This window comes from Sebastes fasciatus, chromosome 8 (assembly GCF_043250625.1).
Source record: "Sebastes fasciatus isolate fSebFas1 chromosome 8, fSebFas1.pri, whole genome shotgun sequence".
NCBI lineage: Eukaryota > Metazoa > Chordata > Actinopteri > Perciformes > Sebastidae > Sebastes > Sebastes fasciatus.
In genome coordinates, this window is record NC_133802.1 from 16,866,796 (window position 1) to 16,890,643 (window position 23,848).

At 43.5% G+C, this 23,848-nt stretch overlaps 1 protein-coding gene across 5 annotated transcripts in view; it reads left to right on the forward strand.

Moving 5' to 3' along the window:
- The window catches only part of LOC141772649 (protein bicaudal D homolog 2-like), a 44,228-nt gene continuing 20,380 nt past the window's right edge, over positions 1-23,848 (forward strand). For 3 of the 5 annotated variants that reach the window (XR_012594937.1, XM_074643876.1, XM_074643879.1), the window contains exons 1-2: positions 2-520; positions 18,170-18,382. Coding sequence is in view for 4 of the 5 variants with exons in the window: in XM_074643876.1 (XP_074499977.1) it covers positions 296-520; positions 18,170-18,382 (438 nt within the window). In the remaining variant the exon portion in view is untranslated. Of the gene's footprint in view, positions 521-18,169; positions 18,383-23,848 lie in introns of all 5 variants that reach the window. The other 2 variants (XM_074643877.1, XM_074643878.1) reach the window with 1 other exon arrangement.

Consider the following 23,848-nt stretch of genomic DNA (forward strand, 5'->3'; position numbering starts at 1 on the left):
GTACTCTCATGCTCCGGCGCTATTGCTCCAACAAGCCGGGGGGAGAGGTGAAGGAACCGCAGGACTCTGAACGATGGAGCACATTTAAGATATAACGACGAACTCCCCCCGTCGTAAGGTAACAGAGTAATCTACATGACCAAAGAAACAACGAGAAACGTCAGCGTAACAATCATGCAGTTTAAATACAGACGAATTTAAGAGCAACCGCTTCAAGGTTACACCGCTTTGAAGACGCCCCAGCATCCTCCCTCTTGTCGTCCCTTGGTTGATCCTCGTCCACCGGTATTCGACCATGTCCATGTCCGTGGAAGAGCAGGGCTACCCCGACGCGATGCTGTTGCTGAAGGCCGAGATCGAGCGTCTCTCCCGGGAGCTGAGTAAGACCACGAAGGAGAAGATCCAGGCGGCGGAGTACGGACTGGTGGTGCTGGAGGAGAAGCAGCAGATCAAACAGCAGTACGATGACCTGGAGATGGAGTATGAGGTCGTCAGACAGGAGGTCGACCAGCTGAAAGAGGTACAGGCTGCATTTTAAAAATCACAGAATATAACATCATCTTGTCCATCAACCCCTAAAATCATGACCTTATTATTTATTTGGGGAATAGGCTATACCCATTTGTTATATATATATATATATATATATATATATATATATATATATATATATTTTAATTATGTATATATATATATAATAAATATATATATATATTTATTATATATATATATATATATATATTTTAAATATAATATATATATATATTTATTATATATATTATATTTTATACTTCTAGTGTAACACTTCTGTTTATATTTATTTATTACATCTACTTTACCTGTTTTTATTTGCTTTATAACTGTGTGTGTTTTTACCTGTTATATGTTTTATCTGTCTCGTTTAGTCTTGTCAAGTATTTGTTTTAAAGCTCTGACCAGAAGTGGCAACTGTGAATCTCGTTGTATTTAATACAATTACAATAAAGCTTTCTATTCTATTCTATATTTTATTATAGGCTGCCAAAAATAGTTTCCATTGACCTTGTCAATTATTATATATGGTCTCATCACTACAATATTCTATATAGGGACTTGGTTTGCTGTGACATTTGTACAGCCATAAAATAGCCATCTGTCTTTCATCCTACAAGGTCAAAACTGCAAGATGAGGAGGGGATGATTCCTCTCACACCCTACCCCCTCTTTACTCAGGGTGTCCCCCATTGCACTGCCACCTTCATTTATTTATGTAGCTCTTTTGGCCTCCTTCTTGAAGACATTCCTGTCTGACTAGTCTACGCCTGGTGTGTTTCCATCCCCCACTTTTGTAATGTGTAATCATGAGCAAGATCTACTGTACAAATATGACCATTATTACAGGCAGTGAGCTGCAATACTTTGCTGTGCATGTTTGATATGGGACATAAAAAGCTGATCTGCGTCAATTTCTGTTCTGTTCTGTTCTTCAGGCATATTTTAACCTTTGAAAATAGCATTTACATGTTGAGATCACATTCAGAATCAGCACTTTTACATGTTTGATTGGCGTTAGATATCTTGTCTAAGTGTCTCCTCTCCCTTCATCTGTGAACGAGAATGACTGGTTTAGTTGAAAGGGGCGGGAGTAGGTTTGAATTTCAAACCTTCCCGCTCAGAAGAGCGAGGGATGAAAAAGAGGAAACCAGACGAGTAACGACTCTTGGGAATGGAAAGAATGTGGAGAGTGACGGTTCAAGCTGGGCTAGAGAGTCAGATAAAGGATTGTCTGTTTTTCTGGCAGAGGCCGGACTTATTCCCTACTGTTGCGTCATAGTGTGTCCACTTTTCTTCACCAGAGCTGCAGTTTGTCACTTTCTTGTGAGAAGGAGAGAAGTATAACTGTAGAGTGACGTTAGGCAGACAGTCCCGCCAACAGCAGCAGCCTCTAACTCTTTCTGTGCTCACAAGTAGTCATGGAAAAAAATCCGCTTCCCGCTTTGACGCAGGCTTGTTCATGGTTGCTCACATCCTCCTTTGAGATATGGATTCTTCCTGTGTCCTCTCACTAGGCCAGACAACCAATGGCTGAGAAAGCTGTTTTCATGATAAACCCCTTATTGCCTTGCCAGAAATCTGCTCCTTGCCCCCTAGGGTTTTTGTTTGTTTCAGCAGAGAGAGACTTACATAGAGGTTTTCAGCTCTCTGCTTCTCCCTCTTCTCTTTCCGTCCTCCAGTGACCCTCTCTCTAGTCGTTGTTATTCTCTTTGGCAAGAAGGCCATTGGCAAGAGGAATGACAGCAAAAAAGATCTGAATAGAAGAAAACGGACGGGAAACGCTCTCAAAGAGTAACCATGGCAGCAAACTAAAGCAAATAAAACTTAGCAGGGCCATTTGAGAAGATTTTTCTAGGTTTTTCAAAATATACCAGTTGATGTCTAAAAAAAGAAGCTCTCATTGTGAGTCTGGACTCCTAAACTGTGTCCGATCTTTCTTTTCGGTCTCATAATGGAACACAAACATCCATCTGTGTGGGCAATAAACTCAATTGTTTGCTCAAAGCTGTGGCAGAGATTCTTTCTTTTGCCTCAGGGTTGGGTTATACTGGTTGTAGATCACTGATCAGATGTTAACCTTTGAAGCACCATAGCTATGTTTCTTTATCCCTCTACCCAACCCCCACCCCCCGGAACCCAGTTGCTGTATGAAGGGCAGAAGTGATGCTATCACATGAGAAATACAAACACATTCTTCTGGCATCCGACTCCACTTCCCCCTTTATTGTCTGTGGAGGGACAGTAGATAGTGGGGAGCAAACACAAGATAAGCTACTGTCATAACAATGGCTAAAATTAAAGCTTATCTCAGCAGTCAGTTTCCACTCAGAACCCAAACTTATAATTCAAGATGTCATTAAAACTGTGAAAAGACACTATCTTCTTTTGTTGCTCTGATTTGTGGGACATTTTGAAGTAGATAGGTCAAACTGACCAGTGTGGCTTTGTCTGCAGCTGTTACAAAAGCACTTTAGACAGTTATTTCTTTGGTCAGGTATAAATGCCATGTTCTCTTTGGTACAGAACAACTATTTACACCAATGGCAGCAATGTTTGGATGTCCCTTCCTTTTTTCGAGGACTTGGACAGACTAGAATAGATTGTCTCGGAGATTTATAGAGTAGCTCAACACTGGATCCTCTCCAGTGGCCCCAAACCTCTCCTCTCCCTTACTGGTATGCACAAATAACATAAAACAAAATTGCCCAGTTTAATGTGTATTCATACTGGTGATTTAAATGCCCAGATACCACTCTTTTGTCTCATGCTGGATGTAAACAGCCAATCAGAAATCATCATGACAGTGAGCAAACTTCCCCTGCCGTTTAACCAATTCTCTCACCGACACCTATACCCTTGGGCAGGGCACATATATTCACACTGAAACACACCCCCACATACACGCTACTCTTGAGGCAGGAAGATGGAGGAATCCTATGCTCTGCTGTTGCTTAGTAACGGCACAGCTCTGTGCTTTAATTTGAGCAGCTGTGCTGCCGCCTCAGCAGGTGCTGCTTTCCGAGTGTGTTGGTCGGTGACTGCTTATGGATCATCTCACACAGCTAGCTAGAATAGTACATATACGCATTGTAATTGGCTGGAAGTAACCAGGTATTGGTTTTAATGGTATTCATAGGCCGTTCCTCTCTGTTCTCTGATGTAGCTATCATATTTGTATGTATAATATATCTTACGATCATTGGCATACTCAGCTGGGACAGTGACAGACCCCCTGCTTTTAACCCTTTCCTCATTCACTTCATTGCTCTCCATCCACAAAATTATTCTCCACTCATTATTTGCTTGTGCACTGGCTTTTGCCACTAGGGATAGCCTGCTATCTTTATGTTGATGTCTCCATATCTTTATCCATCTTCTCCTTCTTTTACTCTACTAAAATTAGGTACGCACTAAGCTGACTGTATTTAGTTTTACCATTTTCTTGTAGCCCACTGGCAGAGTTTGCAGTGCACTAGCCCGCCAGATCTGCTAATACATTATAGTGAATGTGAGTCACTTGGCCCACTGCCCCCTGTGCTACCTCCCTGGAGAGTGTAACATTGCTAAGACTTTATATGTCCACTTGCCTGATCGCGCATTTCTTTGTGATTATGCAACATTTTCCTCAAGAATATTTCATTTGACACACAGTACATTATAGCTTAAGTCAACAGCTGATTTGTACACAATGAGCTGTTCCCTCCTCAAACAGTGCTCTGATAAAGGCACCCTTGCATGCTAGGCTGCTACAGAAGATATGATAAGGCTGTGTGGACTTTTTTCCCAGTTATCATGCAGATTGCAGAGTACAGTCAAAGTCACAAGGTGAAGTAGCTAATGACATTATACTACACTCAAGCAGCGTAACAGCGGAAGGTAGTGTTCCCTCAGCTGTTGTTGATATTCTTAAGTTAAGTCACTCACAGGTGACATCACGTGCCACACCTCCAACTGTTAATGCAGTTCTGAGGGATGTGCCGGCTGCTGCATATGCGAATGAACTGGAGAGGCTTTGACATCTGCTGTGGGCTCGATGTTTTGCTCATCTGCCTTTCTTAGGTCTGTGTGAATGTAATAACACAGTGGCCATAAAGACGTCATCTTATACCCAAAGAAAACAGACCCTTAGAGCACCCCAGAGTCCCCACTTTTTATTTATTTTTCGGGTTCCTTCTTTTTCCGACTACAGACAATGGCATTTTTAACAAAGGCCTAGAGCTCCTCGGGCCCTTGTTGCATTGCGACGAGTGTCCGAGCCCGCACTGAAGTCATTCACTCACACACAGACCCCTGTTCCTCCCCGTGCAACGCTCCTATCGGTGTAGCGGCAGCTGTGTACGGCGTTGTGGAATTCAACCAGACAATCAGAACCCTAAATATTGTTAAGCTCAGTAAAACCTGGGTCCTCTGTGCTCGGCTCGCTGGTCCTTTGTGTATTTGAGCCAACTGGGGTTAGCAGGTCTTGGGTGTCACAGATGAAGAGAGGGTTAAATGGCCGCAGAACACACTGTATGACAAAGGAGAGTGAGAGAGGCGTCCCATTGTGGCTACATTTGAAAGGATTGGGCACTTTTGTCCCTTTTGAAATGGCAGATCACTAAAGGATATATCCCAATGCCCTTAAACAAAGATATCTGTTGTGACTCTATCCCTTTCTGTGGTGTTAAATGGGTTGGACGCTGATTGGATGTCAGTAAAAAAATACGAGGGCACAAAACCCATCTGGTCCCTTATATGAAGAGTCATAAATAAAGTCAGTCTCATATTATTGGATTGTCACACCAAGCTAGGTTTCATCTCTTACACTCATAATCTTTTGTTTTTTGTCTTTTCTTTAGCCATTCTTGTATCTTATCACAAACCCCTCGACCCATCCTATTAGCTCATTCAAGTCTCTGTACTCAATAATTGTCTTATTTCACTGAGCTGTTTTTGCCTCCATCTGTCACCTAGCATATAAACCTTTCAGCATTGTTTGGGCTATTCTTTTATCAGTAATGTCTTTTGCTGAATAGCAAGTCTGCAGTTAAGGGGTAATCTTTTCTAAATGGCACTAAATAAAGTCCTAAATCCCCAACCCTCTGGGCCTAAGAGGATGAATCCCAGCCGCTATGCACAGGGCTTACGGCGGTCTGGGACTCTGCCAGCCAGGCCCTGTAACACTCAGCAGCCTCCATAGCCAGGGACAGGTAGGCACATTTTGGGGTAAGGCTGGACTGGTGCTCTTAGGAAACTGCCCTGTTGTCCCTGTCCCTGGCCCAGTAGCCTACTCTAGTGGCTGCCAAGCCCAGCAGTCTGTTCTCTGAGAGCTGTCGGGCCTGGCACTCTGCTATATGAATCTCAGCCTCAATAAGAATGTGCGAATTATTGTAAAGACCGCCCACACAATAATTCTGTGAAGAAATGTCCACTGAAGAGCTGTAGTAAGTGTCCAGACCTGCTGGTCAATCCACAATATCCACTCACATAGACTAGTGTTGCCTTCTGTGTCACAGAAGGACGACCATATGGTATCACAAAGTAATGAAAGAGTCCTTCCGCCCAGTTTTAGGTAAAATGGCTCGCTGCTAATCCGTAATGATTTTAAGGGCTTTTGTCCTTAACTCTTTAAAAAAAAAAAAATACCATCAGCGGCCGTCCCCAGTTCAAGTGGAGGCCATAAATGGTTTACTCTGAAGCATTAGTGGAAGGCTGTTTGACAGGTCTCAGTTGGTGAATTGTTTGGGCTGCTTGGAGTAATGTAGCGCAGTGTGTTTAAAGGAAAAGAAAAAAATATTTATGAAGTCCTGCTTTAACAATGGGTGGTGTAGAAGGAACTTGTATTCAGTACTCTAGGTACAAAGCAGTTTGTTGACCGACACATGACTGAGGGTCTGCAATGAATCTTAGTTTCTCTCCAAGCTTGGAAGTTGTTGTTGCCTACTGATAGAGTGAAGCATTGTGACTGCCCAAGAGGATATTGTATAATCTAATATGCGCCATCCGGTCACACTCAGAGACACTGCCTTCTGGCTGCAGTAAATATGGATGAAGTTATTAGGTATTCTAAATAAAGTGTCCGCAAAATTTAACCCAGAGTTTAGCAGCAATGAGGTGGATGGTTTTTATTTGGAGTATTTACTGCATTCCTCAAAACCCTACAGTTCCATTTATTATTAAATTCATTTCCTTTTTGAAATACCCTAGCCTAGCCTATAAAGATTTCTTTAAAACATTCACAGCAGTCAAAAGTGCATGTAGAGAAGCTGTACGGCAGCCCAGCAGGGTCATGATTCTACCAGTGTAATCCAATTACTGAAGACCTGGGCCAGATCAGGCGGGAGCCCAGGCTAAAAGCAGAGGATGAGGTCATAGTAATGGCTGTATGCCTCTGACAATACAACATGGTTCACTCAGGCAATAGGCCAGTCTCCAGTTTCCCTTCTCCTACACTGCATAATGACTATAAACTAACACGAATCTGTCAACAAAGAAGCCAGTGTGTGTGCACGTGAGATGTGTGTGTAAGAAATACAATGGCTTCTTACCCTTTCTCCTACATGTCCAGCTGACTTTATTGTGTAGTTTCATTGTGTCTCTTGCATCCAATTTTGTACTTTCACCAACTAGTGAAACCTAAACCAACCAAATCGCCTTTTTTTTGCTAGTGTGTTATTTTGTTTTAAATTGATTAAAATTATTGTTTGTGGGGTTTTTTTGTGGCCATGGTCTATGTTGAAAACAAAAACCCACTAGCCTCTGTGTTAGGTAAGATTGCTCCACAGTAATACTACCTTGCTGTATAGCTTTTGGTAACTCAAGATACCACGTCTGTTACATAATATCTGGGATAGATACTCTATTTTCCCATTGAAACACGTGGTCCAGCTAGCTCTCGGCTTGTCAACTGCTATTCACTTTAGCTTTAACGTCAACTTAACCATTTCAAGTCGGGGTCATATTTATTTATATTGAGACACTGGTTTCTTACATAAACCGATGAATCAGCGAGGCATGTGGGTAGAGTACAAGTTTGTGACTGTGTTAGTTTTGATCCCCGCCTGCATCGTTCCTTTAATAGAGTCTAGATTAAGTCCGAGGACTGTATCTGATTCCCCTCTAACCCTCCTTATCTTTCGTGCCACTGAATCCAAGCAACATGATTAACACAGAATGACACCCTCGTGTAAAATATGCTTGTTTATGGCTTTTGTGTTGTGATAATAAAAATGACTATGGCTTTCCTGTAAACCATAAGGACTCTTGCTGAGTCTAGGTAAAGCTCTGCTCCATCAAATCTTTCTTCTTCCTTCTATTGAAATGAAGTCAGAGCTCACGTCCCCTGCCCCCCCGCTCTGCGTCCTGTTTACTTGTGTGGAGTCTGGCTTTTTATAGCAGAAAGGAAGTGTATGAAATATGACTTTGTATCAGTCCGGATATCTTTTTACTGGATCAGAGGAAGATGGTTCATCAGGGAAGTCACTTCTGTCACCTCTGTTCAACAAGAAATACGTCTCTACATTGCAGATTGTTTTTAATGACAGGAATGTGCTCGCCTTCCCTGCTGTGTTAACATCAACACTCATTATGCTGCATTTCCTTACAGTGTTCTGGCCATTTCCACGGCAACAGAGACAGGAACTGACATTCAATTGGCTCACACTAAATATTTTGCGCCTCAAAAGCTGTCCATCAGCAGATTTTTCCATACCCTGTAGGTATTCAAAGTAAAAGTGTGCTTAGTAATCAGCAGACTTAACTAACATCCCAGATGCATTGGGAATCTTTTTAGACTGGTTAGAGGTGGATTTGCTTTTTGCAAGTTTCCAGTCTATAAACTAATCTAATCTTAACACACAAAGCAAACATTCAGAGACGCACAAATGTTGATGTCCTTTTAATGACCTCCTGAAATCAAAAGTCCACATCTCCCCATATTGTATATTACTTTCCTGGGCTTTGACACACAAAAATTAGATCGCGTTTTTCCCTTAGGAGTGTTTTTATCCCCTTGAGTTGAATATATCCCTAGAGAAACAAAAGATATGAGATGGGGGTGCAACACTCCACGCTTATTAGCATATACGAATAGCAGGGAATGAGTTTGTGGTTGCTATAAGTGGACAGATGGTGAGTGCCCCGGCTCCATCCCTAGAGATATAACCACACATGCACATGTATCCAAAGGGTACGACTTGCCCCACCCATATCCTCCCTCTAAAGAGGAGTTTTGTTGTGCAGTTTGTCCCGGGGAGTTGCTTGGTGCAGTACATGAAGAGATCAGGGATGAGATGTAGACAGATAGCGCTCTCTACGTTTACATGAGAACATTGTGGCACACCCCTCTCTGGTTCCTCTTAAAATTCAACATAGTCCACTCATCTCAATTATCTCCTAACTGGCTAACTGAGTAGTGCCTCCCATCTCACCTAAATTAACTAAACCATGAAAACATCTCCTCGTTTTTAATAGGCTATCTATTCAAACATTAGCGAACCCAATTTCAAAGGGTTGTCCCTTTGCCCTGGGGGTCCTTTTAACTTCAACACCAAAGTGCAATCAGAGAACAGCAGTATGTCTACTTCGCCACCTTCCTGTCCTCCTCCTTCCTTCAGGGCAGGCTCCTATTGTAAATAGGCTAGTGGGTCTGGGTCCCCCTGTCGCAGTGTGTCGCACCCGAGTCTCACGGAGCCCACACTTTGAAACCCTCAGGCATGGTTGAACAGGGGGGGGGGGGGGAGAGAGGGTGGAATTGGGAATAGGAAAAGGGGTAAAAGGGAGGGGAGATAAGAAGACAGAGTTGTATAATCAGGCAGGGGGTTGCCTGTACAGCAATAACAGCATTAAGAGTTTGGGCCCACAGAGAGCGAGGAGAGGAGGGGTTTTAATTGGATGTGTGCCAGTCTCTCAGGGGCTCCTTGAGAAATGGGGATAGCAGACAGAGAAAGGCAGAGAGGTTTGGATGGGAGGAGCACCAGGCGATGCTCTGGGTTTCCTGTGGGAACCAGCTCTCTCCCTTTTTAAATGGGGAGAAGAATAGAGGTTCCTCCATCAGCTGGCATAATGAGTTTAAAGTGCCGGGGCTTTAAATAGAGAATAACCAGCTATCTCTTTTGTACAAACATAGCTTAACACACATGTATCTTGTGAAAGAGCGATAGGGTGTTTCCAGGATTTTTTCAGGACTTAAGGGGCATTGTGTCAGGGGTTAGGCTTATCTTTCATCTCTTTTCATTATTTTTTACTTGAATGCTCTGTTGTTAGAGAGATGTGTGGGTATTGTAGAGTTGAGAATGAAAGAAGTTATGTAATGCTAACCATAGATAATTATTTGTCTGCTGTATGCATGTACTGTTTTCTGTTTAAGCTTCAATACTATTTGCACAAACACACATATTGTCTGCAGTGAGGCTACTGAGCCCCCGCCCCCATTCTTTACAAACATGACATGTCCTCATATGGTACGCTTTCCACCCTGACCTAAGATTTAACCTCTCTGGTAGAGAGAAAGTGCGCACACACAGTCACATACAGGATTTAATTACTGCAAATGGGGAAGGTAGGTCATTAGTCTCTGTCTGGCTGGGAGCAAAGGCAGGACCTGCCCAAGGGACGGTCTTCTGGGTTTGGGATTGTGAATGGAGAGATGGGAGTTAGAGGGGAGTTAGGGACTTCACAGAGATTGGGAGATAACTTTAGCCTTGTTTGTGAGTGGAGGAAAATGTGATCAGGAGTGATGAATAGTTGAATTCAAGTGGCAACATATGAGGTACCTTAGATGGAAAACCTCAAGGGGAAGAAGGCAAATCGAGTTTCTGCAGTCCCTCCCCCATCCTGTCAATGCTTCACCCTTATTGATTAGACATGTCTCGGCACTAATGGATGAGACCCCAAGATGATGAGGGGAAATGCATCAGGGTCTCATACAGCATTAATGTAATAAATGAGTATTGTTAAGGTTAGATTGTGGCAGGCTATGGGTTTGATTAAAAAAAATACCGTCTCCACTAACCGTGAACAAATACACAAACAAATAGTTTCAATGTCTACTGCACCTTCCCCTTCTTCCTGCAAACCTGACCTTGGAAGAAAATGTAATCGCACATGTGCGGGTGCCTGAGTTCACAAATATATTCATATGTGTGTGTTTATATGTATGCCTGGCCCCAGCTGTGGCTCCAGCTGCTCCCCTCGTCTGTCATTTATGTCAGCAACAGCGAGGGGCTGTTCAGCTGTGGAAATCATACGTAAAGGCTCCACAGGGGAGCGGTCTCTTTTGGGTTAATATGTTGAAATACACACTTAAATAGAGACTCAGTCTTATTCACTGCCTGTTTCCTATGGTGTAGCTTTGGCCAGATAGCAAAGAGCAAAAACAAAAATACTTCAAAGGAAGCTCTTTGTGCAAACAAATAGGACAGGCATGGGACACAGGGCGAGGAGGACTGTCACCAGAAAAGGAGGGAGGAGGAAAGCAATCTGTGCTAGGCTGAGCTCTCTGAAACCGCCATCTGTGTCGGTGCCCTGCCTCTACTGACCGCCTCTCGCTCTGTCACTGTAATTGGCATAGTAGCCATAACAACGGCTGTTCCCCTGGGGTGCGGGCGCGTGGACCTGGGAGATCTCATCCAGCCACAGAGTGTCAGGCAGAAAGGGGAACCGACAGCCTGACTGCAGGCAGTCACCGATAAGGCCGTCTTTGCATTGCAAATGATTGAGGTTGTGAATGCCTGACGCTGGCTGGCATGGAACATTGCCACGATACGAACGATGATAAAGAACTCAGGCTCCGGCTCAGACAGCGATACGGTGGCGAAATATATCAGACCTATTGAATCTCTGTTCTCCCTCGAGACACCGGCTTTTTCCTCCATTCTGTAGCAGATTTAGCAGCTGAACAATAGACCCATTAAACAGCCAGGGATAAACAGATGCTTCCTTGTGATTAATTGACTGCTAAGATTAAATCCGGAAGACAGAAGTAGAGTTTAAAACCTTGTGGTTCATCTCTCCCGTTGCACAAGACCGAACAGACAATTTTTCATGAAGAGAGAAACAAAAACAGTAACTCGAGTCAAGACAAGCCTTCTCAGGAATCACTTAACCCCACAGAAATCTGCTTTTTCTGTAAATGTTGATAGTGGAAAATGGTTTGTTTTTAGACTTAGCTTGTATTTCACTCATGAGTGGCATGAAAATGACCTTTTTCTCATCATACTGCCCATTCTGTAGCTTCGATAAGCTGCCTTCGTCTTATATATCACATACACTGGAGGCTAAATAAACTGTGCTCAGAAGTCAGGTTCTTTAGCTCACTGCCAGAAGCATAATGACTGTTTTCACCCTGTAATAACAGGAACCAGTCCATGAACACCCACAGTATAGCACCTTCAGGCTGACACAGACACTATAATGGCAGTGGGGGGGGGGGCTTGATTGTCCTTTCTTTGCAGATGTTTCACCTTGTAAAGGAGGTATATTTTCTCAAAGCTCCTGTCTTTGTAGACATATGATGAATATAGATGAGCAGCACGTTTGAACTCGTGGTCTGATCTGACCAAAGACTGACTTCACACAGAGTCGCTAATGCTGACTTCAGATTAGTGGCCTGTATGAAGCGGGGAATAAAATATGAAGTGTAGTTTTCCCCAGCCAGATGTGATGAAAGCACTAACCAGCGCTTAATCATTACAGCCTGATGTAAGCAGGAAAAATGTATGTAGAGATTTTGTATCGCTGAGCTCCTGCAGCCCAATTAGGCTATTCTGATATTTTTTTATGGTTGAGGACGACTTCTTCAGTGAGGCTTGTAAAGGGCCTCATGAGTCTGATTAGTACATTTCTCATACGCAGAGACCTGTGTGTGTGTGTGTGTGTGCTTTAATTGCATGTGTATACCTTCTCCCAGTGGCTCCATCCCTCCAGGCTTTCTCTCGTTCTCTGTCCTGCCCTGCAACTCAAGAGATTCGCAAGCTTTGCAGTTGTTTTTCGGAGGTTCACGCCCTTTAATGCTCATGATGAGACTACAACGTTCAGCCAGTCCACTTGCAGCGAAATAATTTCTTTTTAAAGAAATACGTGTCTCGTAAAACTCACATGTGGTTATTTTTTCCTCTAACCTCTGCTGTCTTATATTCTCTGTGGAGCATCCCTTGCCTTTGGCATGCAATGCAACGCCCGTACATGTTGACAACAACACGAGTTGCACACAGTGTCGGTTGAACCCCTACGAGGCTTTGAACACTCGCCTCTTCCTCCCTTTATCTCAGAAGGGAGAGCAAGCCTCAACACGGCAACACCAGGTGCTGCAGCATGGCTGACTGCAGGGCACGCTGGGAAAATTGGAAACGGGATGTGTGTATGTGTGTGAAATCGTCCAGGCCTGCGTGTGAATAATAACCCAACGGCTCTGTGCTATGCAGTGAATCAATGTGGCTCTGTGCCAAGGCAACAGCTAATATCTCTGCCTCCCTCCCATTTCTCTCACCTCTTCCCCACCCCCCCTCTCCTTCTGTTAGTTTGGCACATATATAACGACTCGCACACATATCCAACTGTTAAATATCACAGTTTCTTCTACTTATTTTTTGAATTACACCTCTTATAATTTTGCCATAGTAAATTCCCTGCTTGAAAGGTCCAATTTTAGAGTTGACGATTTGGTGAGAGACTGTCAGAAAAAGCAGGAATGGGGAGAAGTCAAAACCAGCGGAGAGTTAATCATAACCTCCACGGATTTGTCAGAGGATGAAAGCGAGTGTCTGTCTTTTCAATTTCCATCCCACTGAGGAGTAAAGTCTGAAGTAAATAATTAGCTTCTCTGTTACTCATTATACCAAGTGTCATTGGCTTTGGCATAACACGCGCTAATCAGCAACAGTGCTGTCAGTTAACTTAAACAAGCATACACTGCCATGTGACACAGTTTGCATTCCTCACAACAACAAAAAACATGATGAGCTAACAGGTCCTAAAGGAATAAATAAAGGGAGTGTAGAATAGTGGGTCAAAGTGCAGTGCTAGGTTATATGTATGTGTTGTAAATTATGAACAGTTGATAATGGACAGCTAAATATAGAAGAATCTGTACACACCTCGAAGCAGTATGTCACTTCTCGCTGGCTGCACAGTGGCCCGCGAATAGAGATAGAGAGAGAGACGGAAAGAGGGCAAGAGAGCTTGTCTCTGTTCATCATCACTAACTGACTCCACGTGAGCTGTGATTCACGAGGCAGAAGAATCCATTCAGTGTGTGTTTTTTCTTCTCCCTGCTCCAGCTCTCCTCCTCCACAATCGCCTACAATGACAACTCGAACACTGACCAGCCCTCAGGGGTTGCTGGAACACTTTTTTTTTGGCCTACAGGGTCAACCCCAACTCTTTCTCTCTCTCCATCTGTATGACTAACTAAATAGATCTAAATGACATAGCGTTATATTGTTCAGCATTCGTCACAGGCCGTCTTTGTCATAGCACAAGAATGCTGCCGGGGAGACTGAAAAATCTCAGCCCACTCTAGTCCAAAAGTCTTACCAAATGCATTCTCATATCACGTTTCTGGATCTCTAGGTTTTGTGGTCTGATATTGCACAGTAGGCATGCCCTGCTGTGACCTATCTGGCATCATCTAGTGAGATTATCATGTCAGTATTATGCCTCAAAATCAGCCTCATGGTCTAACCAATAGAAAATACCATGGTCACTGAGTCCCTGATATGTACAGCTAAGCAAAGGATATGGTTAACTTCTATGGTTATGGTTAGCTTCTTTCAATCTGGCTCAGCAACAAAGAAGCAATCTGACTCCTCTCTGTCTTATTCTGTTTCCATCTCTCCATTTCTGTCTGCCTCTCCTCCTGCAGCAAGCTTTACTCTCTTATTAAATCCAGGCTGTGAGAGCACAGGGGGCTAAATGGAAACTTTAACAAATGAGATGATTATAGCTGGACCAGTGATAGAAGAATCGGATCCAAATCCGTAGAGTTTCCTAATTGGGTTTTGGTTTAAAGGCAAGGGTTTTCAAGATGACTCACTCGTATTGATTGAAATACTCCTGGCCTCTTACTTAAATCCAGCTTTGTGACCAGAACATGTGTATGTGTTAACTTGAATGTACCCAGTGGTTTTTATTCTCTACTCCAGAGGGTCTACAGTAGTCCTATCTCTGGATACATCCCTACCTACGCCCTATTCTTGCTTCATGCCACAGAAACACCGAAAATAGAATTTTAGATTAGGTGTATTTGAGCTCCTTTGGGCCTCTGAGACCGGCAGTATCGATCTGTTTGGTTCCTGTCAGAGACCCGAAGCCAATCTCCCTTGTGCCCTCGACTCAAAGGATCAGAGAAACATGCGCAGGAAGATTCTGAGCGGGTGAACCCTGCGACCTATATTCTCTCTCTGCTTCAACACCCTTCACCATGTAAGGTGTCGGACATTCGCAGCCGGGCTGTAGCCTTTAGAAGCCACAGTGTTTAGCATTCCACCTCTATTACTGAACTGTGATCACATGGCTAAAAGACGCGATTGACCGTTGAGTCCTGATTTATCTCACCTTCTAATCAGTGGACTTTGCCTCTGAAGGCTGTGTCTCTGGTCAGAGGACAATGCAACGGCTATATCGCGTTCCAGCATGCTTTGAACACAAACACACGAGCAGTCGCGCTGTCGTAGCAACGTTTGTCTTGCTGAAAGATTAACCTACGGATAGCAGATTGAGTTTACCACCCTGGGTGTAAAATATACCTCATTACTAGGGAAACCAGTGTTTTGATACATCTAAAACTAAAAAAGAAGGCATAGCAACGACATCCTTCCTTAAACCAGTCTGCATTCATGCACCCATGCAAGAGTCTTTATTTATACCTTTTTTTAAATATCCATGTGCTAATCTTATGACTAGGGTAGTCAGATCATCTGTTCTGGTGTGAGCAATGTATGAGGAAGTAATGAAAATAACTGTGACGGCTGAGAGAAAAAGAACTAAGATCAGAGGTGACTCGTCTCATTTGATCAATCATCCTCAATCACATGATGCTTTTTGATCACGGTGATTATGTATTTTGATCTCCACATAGCAGCTCACGGTATAAAAGACCAGCCCAGCAGGGTGTCTAACCTCAGCCCATCATGTATGTACTCATCTGGAATCAGACATCGGGTTCCATAGAGGGATACATCTCTTGAATTATTGACTTTTCCTTATGTAGCATCATGATATCATATAGCCTTCTGTGAGGAAATCCAGCCCAGACAGCGTGACTAAAAACCTGCCTTTGATTAGCTTTACAAGAGATTAATAATCCACGCTCACATGTAAAAAAAAACCTGCAACATATGGCAAGCTAAAGATGAATTATAAATTGGGTGGGCAGCTCACTGTGGGATTACAGGCTTGGTCGCGTGTGTCCCCAATTCACCCTCCCTTAAAAGTAGCCTAAACCCACGCTTGGGGAGTTGAGATTAAAGGCCTTGGGTCAAAGGGTTTTGGCTATAGGGGTTCTAGTTTATGTTTGAAGGACAGGCCTCTTGGATTGGATTGATTGGAGTCCCTTCGATATCACCATTCACCAAGATTATAATGATGGGATTCCCCTGGTTTCTGATTAGGTTAATCCTGTCTCTTCTCTTGTAATGACTTTTTAATCAAATACAGTCTCCTGCTGATTGATGGTGTGATTTTTTGGAGAGGAGGGAGGTGGTGGGGAAGGTATGAGGAGTTATAACAGATACTCTTATCCAGAGTTACTGATATTGGTTGTTTATTGAACCCTTGGCTGTAAGATTACTCACCGTCCAGTGGTTAAGGCACCGTGATTACTAGATATGCCGTACGTCTTGTGTAGCAGTTCTATACTGAATACAGGTCAATGTGTGTTGTAGGGCAGTAACTAACTAGTATTTTTATTTTTCAATTCATTTGCAGATTCTTTTTTCAATTAATCAATTTCTTTGGTACATGAAATGTCAGAAATATAGATATTTGATATATCTTTTTTTCCAACCAAGAGTCCAAAACACAAAGATATTGAGTTTGCTATCACATCAGACAAGGAACAGCAGCAAATCCTCACAGCTGAGAAGTTGAACTAGACTTGGAAAATAACATCACATTTTAATCAATCATCAAAATAGTGATTTATTTATTTTCTGCCATTCAACTCATTGATTAATCAACTCATTTCAGCTCTCGTGTGTTGGCTGAAAATGTCGTCAGTCATCAGTTAGTCAGTCATCTGTAAAAATTTTAAAAAGTCTTGTGACATTGTACATTAACACAATCAGGCATGTGTTAAGATGTGGTTTGCCAGAGATGTGGTTCCTCGTGTTAGTGACAGTTAGCACCATTTCAAACTCAATTTTTGCAACTTGTTGCAATTTGCAACCCAGTAGGAGGGTTTATCTCTACATCCTTGTCTGGATTGTCATCTTTCCTGGAACGTGGAGAGATACTGCAGCCGCCCTGCACGAGACATGATGTCACGCACTTCTGTAACCCACTGAAACAGTTCTACACATTCACATATTCGTCTAAGTCCTGCAAGTAGGCCAGCTCGACTAGTGCAAATTTCCAGATTTTCCTTCCTCTAAAGGAATTACTGGGATTAATACAATATGCGGTCAAACAGAGAAAATCCCGCAGCAGCCAGTCACGTGCAGATGTAAGTGGGGTAGCAGGTCAGAAAGAAGAGAGAGTGCCATGCAGCTGCAAACAAGGTCAGAGTCGGCGCCTCAGGTGATTTCAGATTACCGCCTGCACTCGCGCTGTGAGGCGAGATGAGAATCAGAAGTTCCATCGGATCACTGGTGGTTACAGGATTGGAAAATGAAATCTGTAATCAACGGGATGATTATTTTGAGAAGGCGGAATGTAGCCTAACCTAGATTCTGCTGTAGTTAAAGTCTCGCTCTGTCCCTCCCTCTTTGTCTCTCTGCGTTTGTCTCTCTGTTCATATGTCGCTGCCTCGCAGGCCATTAACAAATTTAGGTCAAAATTAAGGCAGCACTATTTATAGTGGTCATATTGCACAGTCAAACTGCAGCCCTTCAACTGAGAATATCCCCCTAGAGAAAGCTTTAGCATATATGTCTTCCATAGTTATTTAATCTTCATCATTTCATCCCTCTACAAGTCAAATAATATCTGCTGACCTTCTCATACTCTGCTCTGATCTCCTAAGGTATTAAGAGCATTAGAATACATGATCACCCAGACACTAGTCCATTTGCTCTACTTTTCCCGTTTGATTTTCCCATCTGTGGAGTCACTGCAGAGCACGTGCAGGGGAGGCCAACATCCTGCGGGTAGGGGAGGGAGGGACGGGGGAGCAAAGGGGGAAGACGGGATGATGCAGCCCAGATGGAGCCCAACTGATTATCCCTACTGGGCGACGGCAGTATTTTGGGAGTTTTTTGAGCCCGAGTCCCCAGCTGAACCACAATAGTGGAGATTAGTGTCACTTTAAAATGGCTGAATCACAAAGCAAACGTTTGTCAGTTACAGTCCTGATATAAGAATTGTAATAGCCAGTTAATGCTTCATCCCCTGATGTACATATATCTCTAGTTTGTAGTATTAATGGTGAATTAAAAACCCATATTTCTTAACACTATAGCTTCTAAACAACAGCTCTTTTCCTTCTTTGCTGTGTCTCCAGGCCTTTGGACAAGCCTACTCCAATCACAGGAAGGTGGCAGCGGACGGAGAGAGCCGTGAGGAATCTCTTATCCAGGAGTCAGCCTGTAAGGAGGCCTACTACGAGCAGAGGGTCATGGAGCTGCAGAACGAGCTCCGCCAGGCACGCAACATCCTGACCAATACCCAGTCTGAGAACGAACGCCTGAACACCATCTCCCAGGACATGAGAGAGGTAAGAGTCGGGGGGGTACACGAGCAGAATTAGAACAGAAGTATTCCTGGTTTTAAAAAGGGGCTACGATTTAATGTGTTCGGTCAGCTGGAGATGTATCATAGGATGCTACTAATGCACATATGATTAAACGTTAACACAGGAGGATTGTGTAAAGTCATTTCAAAGATTATTACTGTTCAACAGAAGACTTTTTCTTGCGTCAATACTTTGAAAATGAACTCACCTCTAAGTTGAAGCAGAGGGCGTCTGCTGTTGTTTGCCTGCAGCGATTGAGAACAACAGGCGTGTCTGTTGATGTTGTCTTTTTATCTGTCTGAAGCTGCAGAAAACATAACAGATATTCATCACTGATTTGAGCCAAGATATTTCTGTTCAAGCCTGTATAGATTTAGGGTGTGATTGAAGAGTCAACGACTGGTGTGTTCCTGACATGCTAAGATGAGACTAATTACACTGTAATGACAGTCAGAGACCAGGCTGATGGAAGCAACACTTTGCCTTCAAGCCTAATGTGATGTTCTCCAACCCTATTGTAATGCAGGGTGGAGTTATAATTACAGATGGAGAAAAAACACTGAGGCCATGGGAAAAGATTACATGATCCTACCCGAATACTGAATCATTTACTATCTTAAATTTGTGTGAACCATTGGATGATTATGGTGCTCAACCTGTTGCCCCAGCTGTGGCATTTAATAACATGTGTCATTATAAACACTTCACCTCATACAAACTCTTTACCAGCCTTCTGTAAACTGAAATGTGTTTTTTGGTGACTCATAACCAAGCCATCTCCCTAAATCACAGCACATCCTTACACATTCCAGTAAACATTTTTCACGTTCTGCTCTCTTAAGCTTCCATAACTATGATAATGCTAACCTTTATTGTCTGCGGCCCACTTTGGACAATGTCTGACCTCTTCACTGCTTCCATTTACATATACTCACTGCTAATTGACCTCATTAGAAGAGACAAGAGTGCAGTGCGGAGTGGAGCAGAGCAGAGCAGAGCAGAGCGTGGGTTGTGTGTCTTTGCCAATGGCCATGTATGTGCGATTTTGTGTGATGGAGCTGGTGATGAAGAGATTGCATTAACAGGAAAGCAGTACAGGTTGAAATCGCACAGACTGAGATGTGCGGAGCTTTGAGGAAGCCTTTTTTGACACAAAGACAGGGAGCCATGAAAGGATGAAAAGGCTAGAATATTAAATTAAAGAGGGGGTAGGAACTTTGAAGTAGCAGCTTGTTTTAGGAGTTGGGCTATATGAGGAGAGAAGGAACAGACTACTCGATTTAACTTATTAATGTGACACGCACAGCTCTAGGTAGCTGCATGGTACATCACATACTGCACCAGGAAGGAGCTCTATTTTCTATATGTTCTTATTTCAGTATCAGTATTTTGTGCAGGGATTCTTTGGTTCCAACTAGGCTTTACCACAACTGCATTTTGGTGCTAAAACATCAGTGTTGTTACCCGCACCGAGCACCACACAGTTGTTTTGTTAAAAGAATCAAAAGTAGGCCCATGTGCTTCTGGGCTTCACATTAGGCATTCTGCAGTGTGACATTCGGCTCTTCTTTTTTCCCTCCTCTCTGTATAATGCTCTCGCTACGTGGTAGTTAAACCCCATCAGTATTCAAATCTTCCTGTGTTTGTGTTACAGCAGATTTAGCTGAGTCCTCTGTTTTGCAGGTCAAGTTGGTAATTCCAGTGTAATTGGGAGGGGGGGTGAGTTAAAAGGGGGGCTCCCCTCCGTCTTAAGTCTTTGGCAGGCAGCTGCAGGAATCACTGCTGTTTTCTGTGAGTCACTGCTTGACACAGATGTCAACAGCGTTTCCTACTGAGATTAGTAGAAAAAAAAGACTTAAAAATGGCCTGTCTCTCAAAACGACTTACGTTCCGGAAAGCTCCAAATTCTACTATAATTAGGTCAGCTGCTGCTCAGCTCTGCATCTTAAGTTGGTATAAGTTGGCATAATGGAAGCCAGATGTGTCTCAGCGGACACGTTTTTGAAACAGAATACGAGTGTAAAACTTTACCGCCTGCAGCCGTTCAAGAGTCAACTTGAACATTGTTACTTTCTACAAAGACACTGTACCTCTTCAATCTCCCACCTGAGATTATTTAGAAAAGGGAATACAGTCTTTCTTGCATGCCTGATCTACAGCTTTGTCGTAACGAGTGATGCACTGGTGGTCCGCATGGCGGCCTTTCTGCAGGTGCCATTCCCATTATAAACACCCCGATGCAGCACCGCGGGCCCCAGCCAGCTTTAATTGGTTAGATAAAAGGGGCCGGAGTGTAAATTGCCTCATGTATGGAGGATAATGACACCCGTCTAATGGTACTTCTGTGTGCGCTAGGAGGAGTGTGTGTGGCAGGCAAATGGAGGCAGCCTGGGCACTGAAGCTGGCATTGTGACCAGGACTGAAAGAGGCCTTTGTCTCCTGGGTTTCAAATTAGCCCAAAAGCTCAGGCAGGGAGAGTAAGTGGAGGGGAGAAGGGGGCACTAGGATACGATGAGAATGGTACGAAAGAAAGAGAAGGAAAATCCGTTAGAGAAGGAGAAAAGGCTTAATGAGAGTAAATTCAGCACCAGTGGTGGACCATGACAGCTTGGCTCATCATATTGAGTCAGGAGGTTAGGTGAATGTCTCAATTTCATCATGGGATGCAACTGACAGTTTGGCTGTAACTGTTGCCTTTTGTGTTTGGTGTTTTCCGTTACTGCATATCTACAAGGCTCCTCTGTATGTAGATGTATTTATTTTGACTGTGTGTTCATCACTAGATAATGTCATTATTCCACCATCCCACATATCTGGAAGCTTCGCAGTGTAAAACGCCTTTTTGTTTCTGTACAGGCCGCTTCATTCACGACCATTTAGTTACAGCATCTCAGCTGTATACCGACATCACATTCGAACCTCCCAGGCAGTCTTCCTCGCCAAAGACTCGAATGTTAGCCCCAAGCACCGATAAGACACATTTCACCGCTACGCTGCAGTCTACAGGATTAAAACCTCCACAAAGAGCCAGTAACACTGTAAGGAGGCGCACTCTAATAGGCATGACTTCATTAAATTCAATCTCATGTCTTGAGAGGAATGTGCCTACAGTGATGGCTGCACATTATCCTCACAGGATGGGCATCCCCATCGCCTGCCTCTCTGGAAACGATAAAGCAAAGCCAAATATATAAAAAAAATGCTGAGAAGTGTTTATCAGTGTGGTTCAGTCTATCTTTACACTCTAGTCACACTCATAAAAAATGTAATGTGTTTCCACCTCAGCAGCATCACCACGATTGCTCGCAGTGCTTCCTTTCTGCAGGATGCTGTGCTGACACAGTAACTGCTCTTGTTGCCTTCTCTCCATTTAAAAAAACAGCTGTCATCCTGAAATGATTCACTTTCTCTGACCATTTTTCCCCTCACAAACACATAAATTATGGTGTTGTGCTTTTTGTCAATCACCGTAATGTGGAGGCCATTCAAATGTTAAACATGATTGGTTTTTCCACCTCGTTGACGCGGTCGATGAAGCTTTCAGACACGAGGCTTTCCCCTTAATTTAAGTGCTGTTTCAATTGGCGGGGGATTGAGAGAGAGACGAGGGAGGGTATCTGCGTTGATGGGATGAGTTTAAAAGGTCAGAAGTGGGCAGAAGTTTAAAATCTCATAAAGAGGAAAGCCATTGTAGTTATTACAATCAGAAGAATGAGAGTGCAAAGCTACAGATGGACATAAGAGCAGAATTTCAGCTGTCACTGCAGCGCTGACACTTTATCTTGATTATTGAAAGGTCAGAGTTGAGTGGTAAAGAGATCCAAGGAAGGTTGCTCTTTGTTCCCCGTCTGACGTGAGGCTAATGTAATAAGACTCCTAGAGGACTCTGGGGTGTTGATGTCGACTGCCTTATTATTTCTTGTGACATGAATGCCAAGACAGATCACCGCCTGCCCTGTGCTAGTTGGAGGGGGCGGGCAGTTTAGAAAGACAAACGGAGAAAAGGTCGAAAAGTTAAAGAAAAAGACTCACTGAGACGGCAGAGGAATATAACAAGAAGAAGTGTGAAAACTCACATGCGTCTTCAGTTTCCATTTTTTGCACCAGTCATTGCTACTACTACTGTCACGTGTGACCCACAACTGACTCTAAAGCCTCCAGATGTGATGTGGGTTATCTGGCCACAGCAACCAGCATCACCTCCCACTTCAGCTAGCTGCCTCACGAGTGGCATGTCTCACAGATGTCTCACAGATTGATGGTTTTTTTAGCCCTTAAGAGGGGTGCGTCTCTAAAATACATTTAGAGGACGTGCCATTGATCCCTAATGATGTCTGTCTTTTGGTATCAGCTTTGAGGAAGCTCTGACAGTGTGTCGATCTTGATTTAAGCCCCCTGGCTCACAGCACTAAAGAGGTTTTCCATGCCGGATCAATGAATCCTGATAAATCACACACACACAAACAGGCCTACACATTCACTTCAGCTAACGGGTGTAAACGCACTCACGTGCACATTTCTCCACTTTCATCTAAATGACCTCAGAATCACTAATTCACTGTTAAGTGCGTGCAGGCACACTCTCACCCTGTGGGCTTTTCAGCAGTCACACACTGGGCAAAGTACCATCAGCCACGCACTCACAAGGCTCCTTTCACTTTTTAGTTTTTAATTGAAAAAAAGAAAAGAAAGAAAGAAAGTGCGACCTTGGCAGTGTTTTCTCTCCATAATGGAGTCTGGGTAGGCTGAATAGAATGACAATTGCTTGCAGCGAAGATGAGGATAAAAGCAGATCTGCTTTCACCCACATTCTTGACTCTGACAGCAGCGATAGGCCCCTGAGCTTCATTATTCCTTTGCTCTGTCTAAACCTATACTAGGGGGGTTGAGCTGTAGTGCATCTATGATTCATTTCTCGTCCCTCCTGAAGGTAATCCTGGGATGTGCTCGGCTTGGTAGAGTTAGATTTAACTCGGGCTGACGTGACCTTGACGTGCTGCACAGCCTACAGGACAGAAGTTTCTTTTTCTCATTAGCTCACTGAAGACCAAAAGTGCTCTCTGGAGCACAATATCACCGGGGATCTAGAAACAGAACGGAACATGGCAGGTCCCGTCCACTTCTTATTTCTCTGATAGATAGATTTGATGGAACTAGAGTTCGGTAGGAGGAAGGAGATCAACTGTGACTGATGCATGGCCTCTAAAAGCACACTGACACATGTGGAGGAGAGAGGGGAGGTGGGGGGGTCGGAAAAAGGAGAGCGGTAGTGTTGGTGAAATGGAAAAATGGAGGTCAGTGGTATCAGAAAGAGAAGCAGAGAAAAGGGGTTAAAAAAAGCAGTATTGACCTGCACTCTGTGTCATACCAACTGGGAACCCCTCTGCACTTTGTAGGAATAGTAATTTGGGGGAAGGAATCCAGTGCATGTGTATTTTAACTGAAGTG